Here is a 12,876-nt window from a genome sequence, read left to right as displayed (position 1 = left end):
TGCAAAGGATAACATTAAGTGTTCGAGGCTCATGCCTCACATTTGACATTTGTGTATTCTGACTTTTGAAATATCAGTAACTCAAAAAGTACTTACATGAACTTTTAAGATCTTGGTGTCTAAAATAAGATAAAAATCTGTTAATTTTCTAAATTGATCTTAAGTTTGTTCTTGAATTCAACAAATGCCCAGCACTACCCTTTTGAGGAGAACGTTTGGGATTATTACATTAACCCCTGTAAACCAGAGAGGGTCCCCTGAACTATCTGCAGAGTATCCCCTTACATTGGTACACTACATAGATAGCCAGCTTCCTACAAGTAACCTTTATGTTCGGTGGCATGTGTAGCTGCAGATACACATGCTGTGGTGTTGGGCTCGGAGTGTTACAAGTTGTTTTTCTTCGAAGAAGTCTTTTCGAGTCACAAGACCGAGGGACTCCTCCCACTTCGGTTCCATTGCGCATGGGCGTCAACTCCATCTTAGATTGTTTTCTTTTCCGCCGTCTGGTTCGGACGTGTTCCTTTTCGCTCCGTGTTTCGGGTCGGAAAGTTAGTCAGAATCTCTGAAAAATTTGTCGGTATTGTTTCGTTCGGTATCGGGTTAGTTAGAACAAATCGACACCGAATCTTGAAGAGCTCCGGTAGCCCTTCGGGGTAATTTCGAACATCCGTCGGGGCCTGGTCGGCCCGACCGCGTGCAGCATCGAGACTGATGGAACGGACCCCGTTCCGATTCTGTCCTAAATGCCATAATAAATATCCTTATACGGATCAACATTTGGTCTGTAACTTGTGCCTGTCCCCCGAGCACAAGGAGGATACGTGCGAAGCCTGTCGCGCGTTTCGGTCGAGGAAAAACGCTCGGAGACCGAAGAGCCAGGAGGTTGCAGATGGCGTCCACGCCGACAGGACAACAACGGTTCGAGGAGGAGGAAGAAGAAACTTTCTCCATCCACGAGTCGGATTCCGAAGAATTCGACGTCGAAGAACAACCAACCGTGAGTAAGACGTCGAAACAAAAATCACACGAAAAGACTGACAAAGCCCAGGGGACGCCACCGACAACAGGCCATGGCTTAACCCGGAAAGTAGGTGACCGTCCATCGGCACCGAAAAAGGGCGAGCTGCTGTCGAAGTCATCCGACTCCGGTCGAGATACAGGCACGCAGCAATCTCGGGACCGAGAGAGTAACGCAGAAAGAATTCGACACCGACACAGCGGCACCGAAGTTGGTCGGCACCGAGAGGGCACGACGCCGAAAAGAAAAAAGATCTTGTCTGAGCCGAAAAAATCCAGAGACACGGTTTCGGTGCCGAAACACCCGGCAACCGAACCGAAAACTGGTTCCTACTCAGAGGAACAGGGACTGTCCTCTCAACTAAAAAAAAACACAGATTTGAGGAGGAATTACAAACAATTGAGCCAGATCACACGCAAAAGCGGATCTTTATTCAAAAGGATACAGGGAAGATTAGCACTCTTCCCCCAATCAAAAGGAAAAGGAAACTTGACTTCCAGCAAGGAGACAAGCAACCACAAGCGAAGGTGGTAAAGAAGGTAACTCCACCACCCTCTCCACCACGACGCTCCAGTATCGGACAATAGCCCGGAGTCGTACCCAACTAAACCGTCACCACCTGAGGACAGTACATCATATGCACAGGTGGTAGCTAGGGCAGCCGAATTCCATAATGTCTCGCTACATTCGGAGCCTATTGAGGATGACTTCCTCTTTAACACCCTGTCGTCCACCCATAGCCATTATCAAAGCCTTCCCATGCTTCCAGGAATGCTAAGGCACTCAAAACAAATATTTCAAGAGCCAGTTAAAAGCAGAGCCATAACTCCAAGGGTGGAGAAAAAATACAAGGCTCCGCCCACAGACCCTGTTTTTATTACACCACAACTGACACCAGACTCAGTAGTTGTGGGGGCAGCTCGTAAAAGAGCCAACTCGCATACATCAGGCGACGCACCACCTCCGGACAAGGAGAGACGCAAATTTGATGCAGCGGGAAAAAGGGTTGCAGCACAAGCGGCAAATCAGTGGCGCATCGCCAACTCGCAAGCACTCCTGGCGAGATACGACAGGGCTCATTGGGATGAGATGCAACATCTCATCGAATACCTCCCCAAAGAGTTCCAAAAACGAGCGCAACAGGTGGTGGAAGAGGGACAAAGTATCTCGAACAATCAGATACGGTCTTCCATGGATGCAGCGGATACAGCTGCAAGGACAATAAATACTGCTGTCACAATAAGGAGGCACGCATGGCTGCGCACATCTGGGTTCAAACCCGAAATACAACAGGCTGTGCTCAATATGCCGTTTAATGAACAGCAATTGTTTGGGCCGGAGGTCGACACTGCAATTGAAAAATTAAAAAAGGACACCGATACAGCCAAAGCCATGGGCGCACTCTACTCCCCGCAGGGCAGAGGCACATTTGGCACATTTCGTAAAACAACTTTTAGGGGAGGGTTTCGAGGTCAACCCACAGAAACCAGCACCTCACAAACAAGACCACCTACCTACCAGGGACAATATCAAAGGGGAGGTTTTCGGGGACAATACAGAGGGGGCCAATTCCCAAGAAACCGGGGAAAATGTCAAGGTCCCAAAACCCCTCAAAATAAACAGTGACTCACAAGTCACACAACCCCTTCACACAACACCAGTGGGGGGAAGACTAAGCCAGTTCTACAAATCTTGGGAGGAAATAACAGACACTTGGGTCTTAGCAATTATCCAACATGGTTATTGCATAGAATTTCTCCAACTCCCTCCAAACGTCCCACCGAAAACACACAATATGTCAAAACAGCATATAGACCTTCTAGGACTAGAAGTTCAAGCATTGCTGCAAAAGGACGCAATAGAACTGGTACCACGTCATCAAAAGAACACAGGAGTTTACTCACTGTACTTTCTAATACCAAAAAAAGACAAAACTCTAAGACCAATACTAGATCTCAGAACACTAAACACCTACATCAAATCAGACCACTTTCACATGGTCACATTACAAGACGTAATCCCACTGCTCAAACAGCAAGACTACATGACAACATTAGATCTAAAAGATGCGTATTTCCATATACCGATACATCCTTCGCACAGGAAATACCTAAGGTTCGTATTCAAAGGAATACATTACCAATTCAAAGTGTTGCCATTCGGAATAACAACTGCGCCAAGAGTCTTTACAAAATGCCTAGCAGTAGTAGCTGCACATATCAGAAGGCAGCAAATACACGTGTTCCCTTACTTAGACGATTGGTTAATCAAGACCAACACGCTAACAAAGTGTTCACATCACACAAATTATGTTATACAAATCCTTCACAAGCTGGGTTTCTCCATCAACTATGCAAAGTCACACCTTTTGCCGTGTCAAACACAGCAATACTTAGGAGCGACAATCAACACTCCAAGTCCACAAAGGGTTCAAACATTTCACAAGTTAATACAGGCCATGTATCCAACACAAAAGATACAAGCAAAAATAGTATTAAAACTCCTCGGCATGATGTCTTCATGCATAGCCATTGTCCCATACGCAAGGTTGCACATGCGGCCCTTACAACAGTGCCTAGCATCACAATGGTCACAGGCACAGGGTCAACTTCTAGATCTGGTGTTGATAGACCGCCAAACATACATCTCGCTTCTATGGTGGAACAGTACAAATTTAAACAAAGGGCGGCCTTTCCAAGACCCAGTGCCAACATACGTTATAACAACAGATGCTTCCATGACAGGGTGGGGAGCACACCTCAATCAACACAGCATCCAAGGACAATGGGACATACATCAAAGAAAGTTTCACATAAATCACTTGGAACTGTTAGCAGTATTTCTAGCGTTGAAAGCATTCCAACCCATGATAACCCACAAATACATTCTTGTCAAAACAGACAACATGACGACAATGTATTATTTAAACAAACGGGGGGGGACACTCGACACAGTTGTCTCCTAACACAAAAAATATGGCATTGGGCAATTCACAACCATATTCGCCTAATAGCACAATTTATTCCAGGGATCCAGAACCAACTAGCAGACAATCTCTCTCGGGATCACCAACAAATCCACGAATGGGAAATTCACCCCCAAATACTGAACACTTGCTTTCAAATTTGGGGAACACCTCAAATAGATCTATTTGCAACAAAAGAAAACGCAAAATGCCAAAACTTCGCATCCAGGTACCCACACAGGTACTCCCAAGGCAATGCTCTATGGATGAATTGGTCAGGGATATTTGCGTACGCTTTTCCCCCTCTCCCTCTCCTTCCATATCTAGTAAACAGATTGAGTCAAAACAAACTCAAACTCATACTAATAGCACCAACATGGGCAAGACAACCTTGGTATACGACACTACTAGACCTGTCAGTAGTACCTCATGTCAAACTACCCAACAGACCGGATCTGTTAACACAACACAAACAACAGATCAGGCATCCAAACCCAGCATCGCTGAATCTAGCAATTTGGCTCCTGAAATCCTAGAATTTGGACACTTAGACCTCACACAAGAATGTATGGAGGTCATAAAACAAGCTAGAAAACCTTCCACTAGACACTGCTATGCAAGTAAATGGAAAAGATTTGTTTATTACTGCCATAATGAGCAAATTCATCCATTGCATACGTCTCCAAAAGATGTAGTAGGATATTTACTACATTTGCAAAAATCCAATCTAGCTTTCTCTTCCATAAAGATACATCTCGCCGCAATATCTGCTTACCTGCAGATTACTCATTCAACTTCCCTGTTTAGAATACCTGTCATTAAAGCGTTTATGGAAGGCCTAAAGAGAATTATACCACCAAGGACACCACCTGTTCCTTCATGGAACCTCAACATTGTCTTAACAAGGCTCATGGGTCCACCTTTCGAACCCATGCATTCTTGTGAAATGCAATACTTAACGTGGAAAGTTGCATTTCTCATTGCCATCACATCTCTAAGAAGAGTAAGTGAAATACAGGCGTTTACCATACAAGAACCATTTATTCAAATACACAAGAATAAAGTAGTTCTAAGAACAAATCCAAAATTCTTACCAAAGGTTATCTCACCGTTCCACTTAAATCAAACAGTAGAATTACCAGTGTTCTTCCCACAGCCAGATTCAATAGCTGAAAGAGCACTACATACATTAGACATCAAAAGAGCACTAATGTACTACATTGACAGAACAAAAGTAATTAGAAAGACAAAACAACTATTTATTGCCTTTCAAAAACCTCATACAGGAAATCCAATTTCAAAACCAGGTATTGCCAGATGGATAGTTAGGTGCATCCAAACCTGCTATCTTAAAGCAAAGAGAGAGCTGCCTATTACACCAAAGGCACACTCAACCAGAAAGAAAGGTGCTACTATGGCCTTTCTAGGAAATATTCCAATGAACGAAATATGTAAGGCAGTAACATGGTCTACGCCTCATACATTTACTAAACACTACTGTGTAGATGTGTTATCTGCACAACAAGCCACAGTAGGGCAAGCCATACTAAGAACTTTATTTCAAACTACTTCCACTCCTACAGGCTGAACCACCGCTTTTGGGGAGATAACTGCTTACTAGTCTATGCACAGCATGTGTATCTGCAGCTACACATGCCACCGAACGGGAAAATGTCACTTACCCAGTGTACATCTGTTCGTGGCATTAGTCGCTGCAGATTCACATGCGCCCACCCGCCTCCCCGGGAGCCTGTAGCCGTTTGGAAGTATATCTTCAACATTTGTACATTTGTAAATATATTACTTTAACCTTCATTTGGTACATACGTATTCATTCCATTGCATGGGCACTATTACTAGCATACACAACTCCTACCTCACCCTCTGCGGGGAAAACAATCTAAGATGGAGTCTACGCCCATGCGCAATGGAACCGAAGTGGGAGTAGTCCCTCGGTCTCGTGACTCGAAAAGACTTCTTCGAAGAAAAACAACTTGTAACACTCCGAGCCCAACACCAGACGGCGGACTATGCACAGCATGTGAATCTGCAGCGACTAATGCCACGAACAGATGTACACTGGGTAAGTGACATTTTCCTTATTGTTTAAAGCACCTTTTTAAAATTGTTTTTGGAGTGTATATAATTGCCAGTTCTGGATTTCTTAAATATATTCCCATGTCCCTCCCTTATTGAACTGCATCATCAAAATACCTTGTTTAGATTGGCTCACATGTATCTAATTTTTATTTTAACAGTGCAGTGGAGTGCTAAGCTGAACATTATCATACTGCAGCCTGACCCCCTGTCTGAAAACATCGCTGCTATCTCCTGGCTGTCTGAAAATTCTGACTGTAAGTACTCCTTTGCTGTTTTAGGGCTTGTTAAAGCTACATCACTTTTTAAACATGCATTGTTTATTCATGACATCATAATCATTCACAATTGTGTGAAATCGCTCTACAGAACCATTCATGGAATATAACTGTTAGTCAGACACAAGCTTCTTGTCAGCCTGAAGCCACGCTGGTTTTTGTGAGAATGTTCATTCAAGCTAAAGCACAGCAGCAGCCACCGGGACTGCAAGCAGACATTTACAAATCAGCACAACGGACAAAAAGTGAATAATAAAAAATTGTGATGGAAAATCTCCAGTTTTCATAAACAGTTCAAATTTCAGATATCACATGATCAGTTGTGTAACATGTGTAATATCTCAGCACTGTTAAACAAAACACACAAAAGGAGTGATAAAAGGAAAGAAGACTGAATTAATGACAGAAAGAAGGGTATAAACCCTTGTTGCTTCATAGGAAAGAAAGAACAAGCATTTGCAATACCATGGGTTTTGCATTTGCTTGAGTTAGAGCTATTGGCGTGTTAAAATCATAACTGGACTTCTCTTGCCAAATAAATTGGTCAACCCTGCCTGCAAATTAGTGTTTCTTTAAATGCAACATAAAAAATAAATAAAATGCAAATATGAACAAGCTTACACTTCAGGTAATCTAATATTATCAAGGCCTTTGTAATAGTATTTGAAACTTATTTGCTGCTGGATTAAATGCAATGGCAAGGCAATATTGACATTTAAAGATGTCATACAGTTAGCTTTCACTCAAACAGTGACTTGTGACCGAAGTTAAATAACAAAGAATGACGTAGGAGAGGAAGTGGGGATGGCAGACACGAACAGGAAACTGAGGGATGAGCAGGAGGTGCTGGGGACCAGCCGCCAGGAGCCCAAAGAAGAGGAAAAATGGTACGCTCACATAAACCGTATCAGCAATCGTGTGATATTCCATGTAACAGGGCTAGTCTGCAAGGCGGTAACAAAAACCACCCCAAGGCTGGACAAACAAAGCATTTACCAACGCCCTCAAGGGATTTTTGAGAGGCAAGCCTACGAACAAATGGAAGTGATGGGGAAGCGCTTGCGTGCTCGACTTGAAAGCCACTTCCGTATCCTGGGATTGTGGAAGTAGTCACACAGTAGCCGGGTTAATTAATCATAAGCACCTTGTAGGAAGTTGGCTCTGTATGTGCTATTTCAAAGTAAGGAATAGCATGCACAGAGTCCAAGGGTTCCCCTTAGAGGTAAAATAGTGGTAAAAATAGATAATACTAATGCTCTATTTTGCGGCCGGGTGCAGTGTAGAAACAAGCGTCGGGTTTGTAATGGAAGTCAATGGGAGATCTAGGGATCTCTTCAGCGCTGCAGGCAGGCAAGGGGGGGGTTCCTCGGGGAAACCTCCACTTGGTCAAGGGAGAGGGACTCCTGGGGGTCACTCCTCCAGTGAAAGTCCGGTCCTTCAGGTCCTGGGGGCTGCGGGTGCAGGGTCTCTCCCAGGTGTCGGGACTTAGGATTCAAAGAGTCGCGGTCAGGGGAAGCCTCGGGATTCCCTCTGCAGGCGGCGCTGTGGGGGCTCAGGGGGGACAGGTTTTTGTACTCACAGTCTTAGAGTAGTCCTGGGGTCCCTCCTGAGGTGTTGGTTCGCCACCAGCCGAGTCGGGGTCGCCGGGTGCAGTGTTGCAAGTCTCACGCTTCTTGCGGGGAGCTTGCAGGGTTCTTTAAAGCTGCTGGAAACAAAGTTGCAGCTTTTCTTGGAGCAGGTCCGCTGTCCTCGGGAGTTTCTTGTCTTTTCGAAGCAGGGGCAGTCCTCAGAGGATGTCGAGGTCGCTGGTCCCTTTGGAAGGCGTCGCTGGAGCAGGATCTTTGGAAGGCAGGAGACAGGCCGGTGAGTTTCTGGAGCCAAGGCAGTTGTCGTCTTCTGGTCTTCCTCTGCAGGGGTTTTCAGCTAGGCAGTCCTTCTTCTTGTAGTTGCAGGAATCTAATTTTCTAGGGTTCAGGGTAGCCCTTAAATACTAAATTTAAGGGCGTGTTTAGGTCTGGGGGGTTAGTAGCCAATGGCTACTAGCCCTGAGGGTGGGTACACCCTCTTTGTGCCTCCTCCCAAGGGGAGGGGGTCACAATCCTAACCCTATTGGGGGAATCCTCCATCTGCAAGATGGAGGATTTCTAAAAGTTAGAGTCACCTCAGCTCAGGACACCTTAGGGGCTGTCCTGACTGGCCAGTGACTCCTCCTTGTTGCTTTCTTTGTTCCCTCCAGCCTTGCCGCCAAAAGTGGGGGCCGTGGCCGGAGGGGGCGGGCAACTCCACTAGCTGGAGTGTCCTGCTGGGTTGGCACAAAGGAGGTGAGCCTTTGAGGCTCACCGCCAGGTGTGACAATTCCTGCCTGGGGGAGGTGTTAGCATCTCCACCCAGTGCAGGCTTTGTTACTGGCCTCAGAGTGACAAAGGCACTCTCCCCATGGGCCCAGCAACATGTCTCGGTTTGTGGCAGGCTGCTAAAACTAGTCAGCCTACACAGATAGTCGGTTAAGTTTCAGGGGGCACCTCTAAGGTGCCCTCTGGGGGGTATTTTACAATAAAATGTACACTGGCATCAGTGTGCATTTATTGTGCTGAGAAGTTTGATACCAAACTTCCCAGTTTTCAGTGTAGCCATTATGGTGCTGTGGAGTTCGTGTTTGACAAACTCCCAGACCATATACTCTTATGGCTACCCTGCACTTACAATGTCTAAGGTTTTGTTTAGACACTGTAGGGGTACCATGCTCATGCACTGGTACCCTCACCTATGGTATAGTGCACCCTGCCTTAGGGCTGTAAGGCCTGCTAGAGGGGTGTCTTACCTATACTGCATAGGCAGTGAGAGGCTGGCATGGCACCCTGAGGGGAGTGCCATGTCGACTTACTTGTTTTGTCCTCACTAGCACACACAAGCTGGCAAGCAGTGTGTCTGTGCTGAGTGAGAGATCTCCCGGGTGGCATAAGACATGCTGCAGCCCTTAGAGACCTTCCTTGGCATCAGGGCCCTTGGTACTAGAAGTACCAGTTACAAGGGACTTATCTGGATGCCAGGGTCTGCCAATTGTGGATACAAAAGTACAGGTTAGGGAAAGAACACTGGTGCTGGGGCCTGGTTAGCAGGCCTCAGCACACTTTCAATTGTAAACATAGCATCAGCAAAGGCAAAAAGTCAGGGGGCAACCATGCCAAGGAGGCATTTCCTTACAGTTCGTCTCATAAATCATGTCACAATAGAGCTTGACACAGCAATAGGCTTCATCTGTTGAGTGAGGTCATAGTTGGGCTCATCCGATAATTGATGTAACAGTAGAGCTCATCTGATAAATGATGTCACAATAGAGTATGGCATGGCAATAGGCTTCATCTGGGTCACAGTAGGGCTCATCTGACAAATGTCAGAGTAGAGCTCTTAGAGTGAATGACATGATGGTAGGTCCTATCTGTTGAATGATGCCACAGTTGGGCTCATCTCATTACTGATCTCACAGAAAGGTTCAGTCAGTAAACCCCTGAGCTCCCGAAGCAGAACTGTACCTCCGCAAACTAAAGCACGTTTCTGATTGTTGGTGCTATTTAGAGGTGGACAGAGGAGTACATGAAATTGAATGGCCTATTTTCACATCCGAGCCCCTTAAAGCAGTACCTATATACCCTTTGTATACACTGCACACCGAGTTACTGCTCCACATAACATTTGTTATCATTACCAGCTCACTTCCCCCCCATTTTATAGACATCAGCACTCTGGGCCGGCACAGGCATGCAAAGCTCTCCCCTGCGAGGAACACCCAGATCCCCAAAGGACTGCTCAACCCGCTCAGCTAATTTACAGGCTGGCATTATCAGCACAAACCCTATACCGAGAGACGGCAGTAACTGTCCCAACCAGGCTTCTGTACCTAGTACTTTACCTATATACATTGAGATGAGCGGATCTCATGCCTCTGGCGTCTCTTCTGCTTGGCAGCAAAGAATCGCTTAATATTTACCCTGCACCTCCTACAACTCTGTAAATCACACGCTGGCCGTTTCAACTCCTAGATGGAGACGTCTGCAATGGACACAGCTTCAACGTTTCGGCATTACAACAATTGCCACCGCCAGGGTGATCTGCACTGATGCTAGATTGTCAGTTTTGGAAACTGTACTCTTGTCTAGTCCCGGCTTCTCCGCTTGGCCTCAAGTGTCAAATCACTTTTTCTTTTTACATCAGTTTATTTCTGGGAGGGGTGGTAGCGGCAGACACAAACAGGAAACTGAGGGACGAGCAGGAGGTGCTGGGGATTGCATTGCGAGCCAATTCAAATCACATTAGTCGCCATGAGCGTGACGGAGAGACGGAAGAAAACATTTTTGCTCACATAAAACATATCAGCAATCGTGTGATAATCCATGTAAAAGGGTCAGTGTAAAGAAATGGCTCCCTTTTGCAGTTACCCCCCACTTTTTGCCTGATACTGATGCTGACTTGACTGAGAAGTGTGCTGGGACCCTGCTAACCAGGCCCCAGCACCAGTGTTTTCCCCTAAAATGCACTTTTGATTCCACAATTGGCACACCCTGGCATCCAGGTAAGTCCTTTGTAACTGGTACCCCCTGGTACCAAGGGCCCTGATGCCAGGGAAGGTCTCTAAGGGCTGCAGCATATCTTATGCCACCCTGGGGACCCCTCACTCAGCACAGACACACTGCTTGCCAGCTTGTGTGTGCTGATGAGAACAAAACGAGTAAGTCGACATGGCACTCCCCTCAGGGTGCCATGCCAACCTCACACTGCCTATGCAGTATAGATAAGTCACCCCTCTAGTAGGCCTTACAGCCCTAAGGCAGGGTGCACTATACCATAGGTGAGGGCACCAGTGCATGAGCACTATGCCCCTACAGTGTATAAGCCAAACCTTAGACATTGTAAGTGCAGGGTAGCCATAAGAGTATATGGTCTGGGAGTCTGTCAAAAACGAACTCCACAGCTCCATAATGGCTACACTGAATACTGGGAAGTTTGGTATCAAACTTCTCAGAATAATAAACCCACACTGATGCCAGTGTTGGATTTATTAAAAAATGCACACAGAGGGCATCTTAGAGATACCCCCTGTATTTTACCCAATTGTTCAGTGCAGGACTGACTGGTCTGTGCCAGCCTGCTGCTGAGAGACGAGTGTCTGACCTCATGCGATGAGAGCCTTTGTGCTGAGGACAGAAACAAAGCCTGCTCTGGGTGGAGGTGCTTCACACCTCCCACCTGCAGGAACTGTAACACCTAGCAGTGAGCTTCAAAGGCTCAAGCTTCGTGTTACAATGCCCCAGGGCACTCCAGCTAGTGGAGATGCCCGCCCACTGGACACAGCCCCCACTTTTGGCGGCAAGTCCAGGAGAGATAATGAGAAAAACAAGGAGTCGTCACTGGCCAGTCAGGACAGCCCCTAAGGTGTCCTGAGCTGAGGTGACTCGGACTTTTAGAAATCCTCCATCTTGTAGAAGGAGGATTCCCCCAATAGGGATAGGAATGTGACCCCCTCCCCTTGGGAGGAGGCACAAAAAGGGTGTACCCACCCTCAGGGCTAGTAGCCATTGGCTACTAACCCCCCAGACCTAAACACGCCCTTAAATTTAGTATTTAAGGGCTTCCCCGAACCTAAAGATTTAGATTCCTGAAACTACAAGAAGAAGAAGACTGCTGAGCTGACAAACCCCTGCAGAGGAAGAACAGAAGACACCAACTGCTTTGGCCCCAGACTTACCGGCCTGTCTCCTGCCTTCCAAAGAAACCTGCTCCAGCGACGCTTTCCAAGGGACCAGCGACCTCTGAATCCTCTGAGGACTGCCCTGCTTCAAGAAAGACAAGAAACTCCCGAGGACAGCGGCACTGCTCCAAAAGAACTGCAACTTTGTTTCAAGGAGCAGATTTAAAGACCCCTGCAACTCCCCGCAAGAAGCGTGAGACTTGCAACACTGCACCCGGCGACCCCGACTCGACTGGTGGAGAACTAACACCTCAGGGAGGACCCTCCGGCGACTCCGAGACCGTGAGTAACCAAAGTTGTCCCCCCTGAGCCCCCACAGCGACGCCTGCAGAGGAAATCCAGAGGCTCCCCTTGACTGCGACTGCCTGAACTCCATTTCCCGACGGCTGGAAAAGACCCTGCACCCGCAGCCACCAGCACCTAAAGGAACGGAACTCCTGTGCAGGAGTGACCCCAGGAGGCCCTCTCCCTTGCCCAGGTGGTGGCTACCCCGAGGAACCCCCCCCCGTGCCTGCCTGCAACGCTGAAGAGATCTCTTGGTCTCTCATTGGAAACCACTGAAAACCCGACGCGTGTTTGCACACTGCACCCGGCCGCCCCCCGCGCTGCTGAGGGTGTACTTTTTGTGTTGACTTGTGTCTCCCCCCCCCCCCCCCCCCCCCCCCCCGGTGCCCTACAAAACCCCCCTTGTCTGCCCTCCGAAGACGCGGGTACTTACCTGCTGGCAGACCGGAACCGGGGACCCCCTTCTCTCCATTGAAGCCTATGT

The 12,876-nt window shown here is 47.2% G+C and overlaps 1 protein-coding gene across 1 annotated transcript in view; it reads left to right on the top strand.

Annotated features, from left to right (window-relative positions):
• Positions 1-12,876, top strand: part of WDR75 (WD repeat domain 75) — a 237,055-nt gene that overhangs the window by 126,749 nt on the left and 97,430 nt on the right. The window contains exon 16 of the mRNA XM_069225921.1: positions 6,245-6,340. Coding sequence (XP_069082022.1) covers positions 6,245-6,340 — 96 coding nt within the window. The remainder of the gene's footprint in view (positions 1-6,244; positions 6,341-12,876) is intronic.

The sequence above is a fragment of the Pleurodeles waltl genome, chromosome 3_1 (assembly GCF_031143425.1).
Source record: "Pleurodeles waltl isolate 20211129_DDA chromosome 3_1, aPleWal1.hap1.20221129, whole genome shotgun sequence".
Classification (NCBI taxonomy): Eukaryota; Metazoa; Chordata; class Amphibia; order Caudata; family Salamandridae; genus Pleurodeles; species Pleurodeles waltl.
This window is presented reverse-complemented; position numbering and strand designations above follow the sequence as displayed.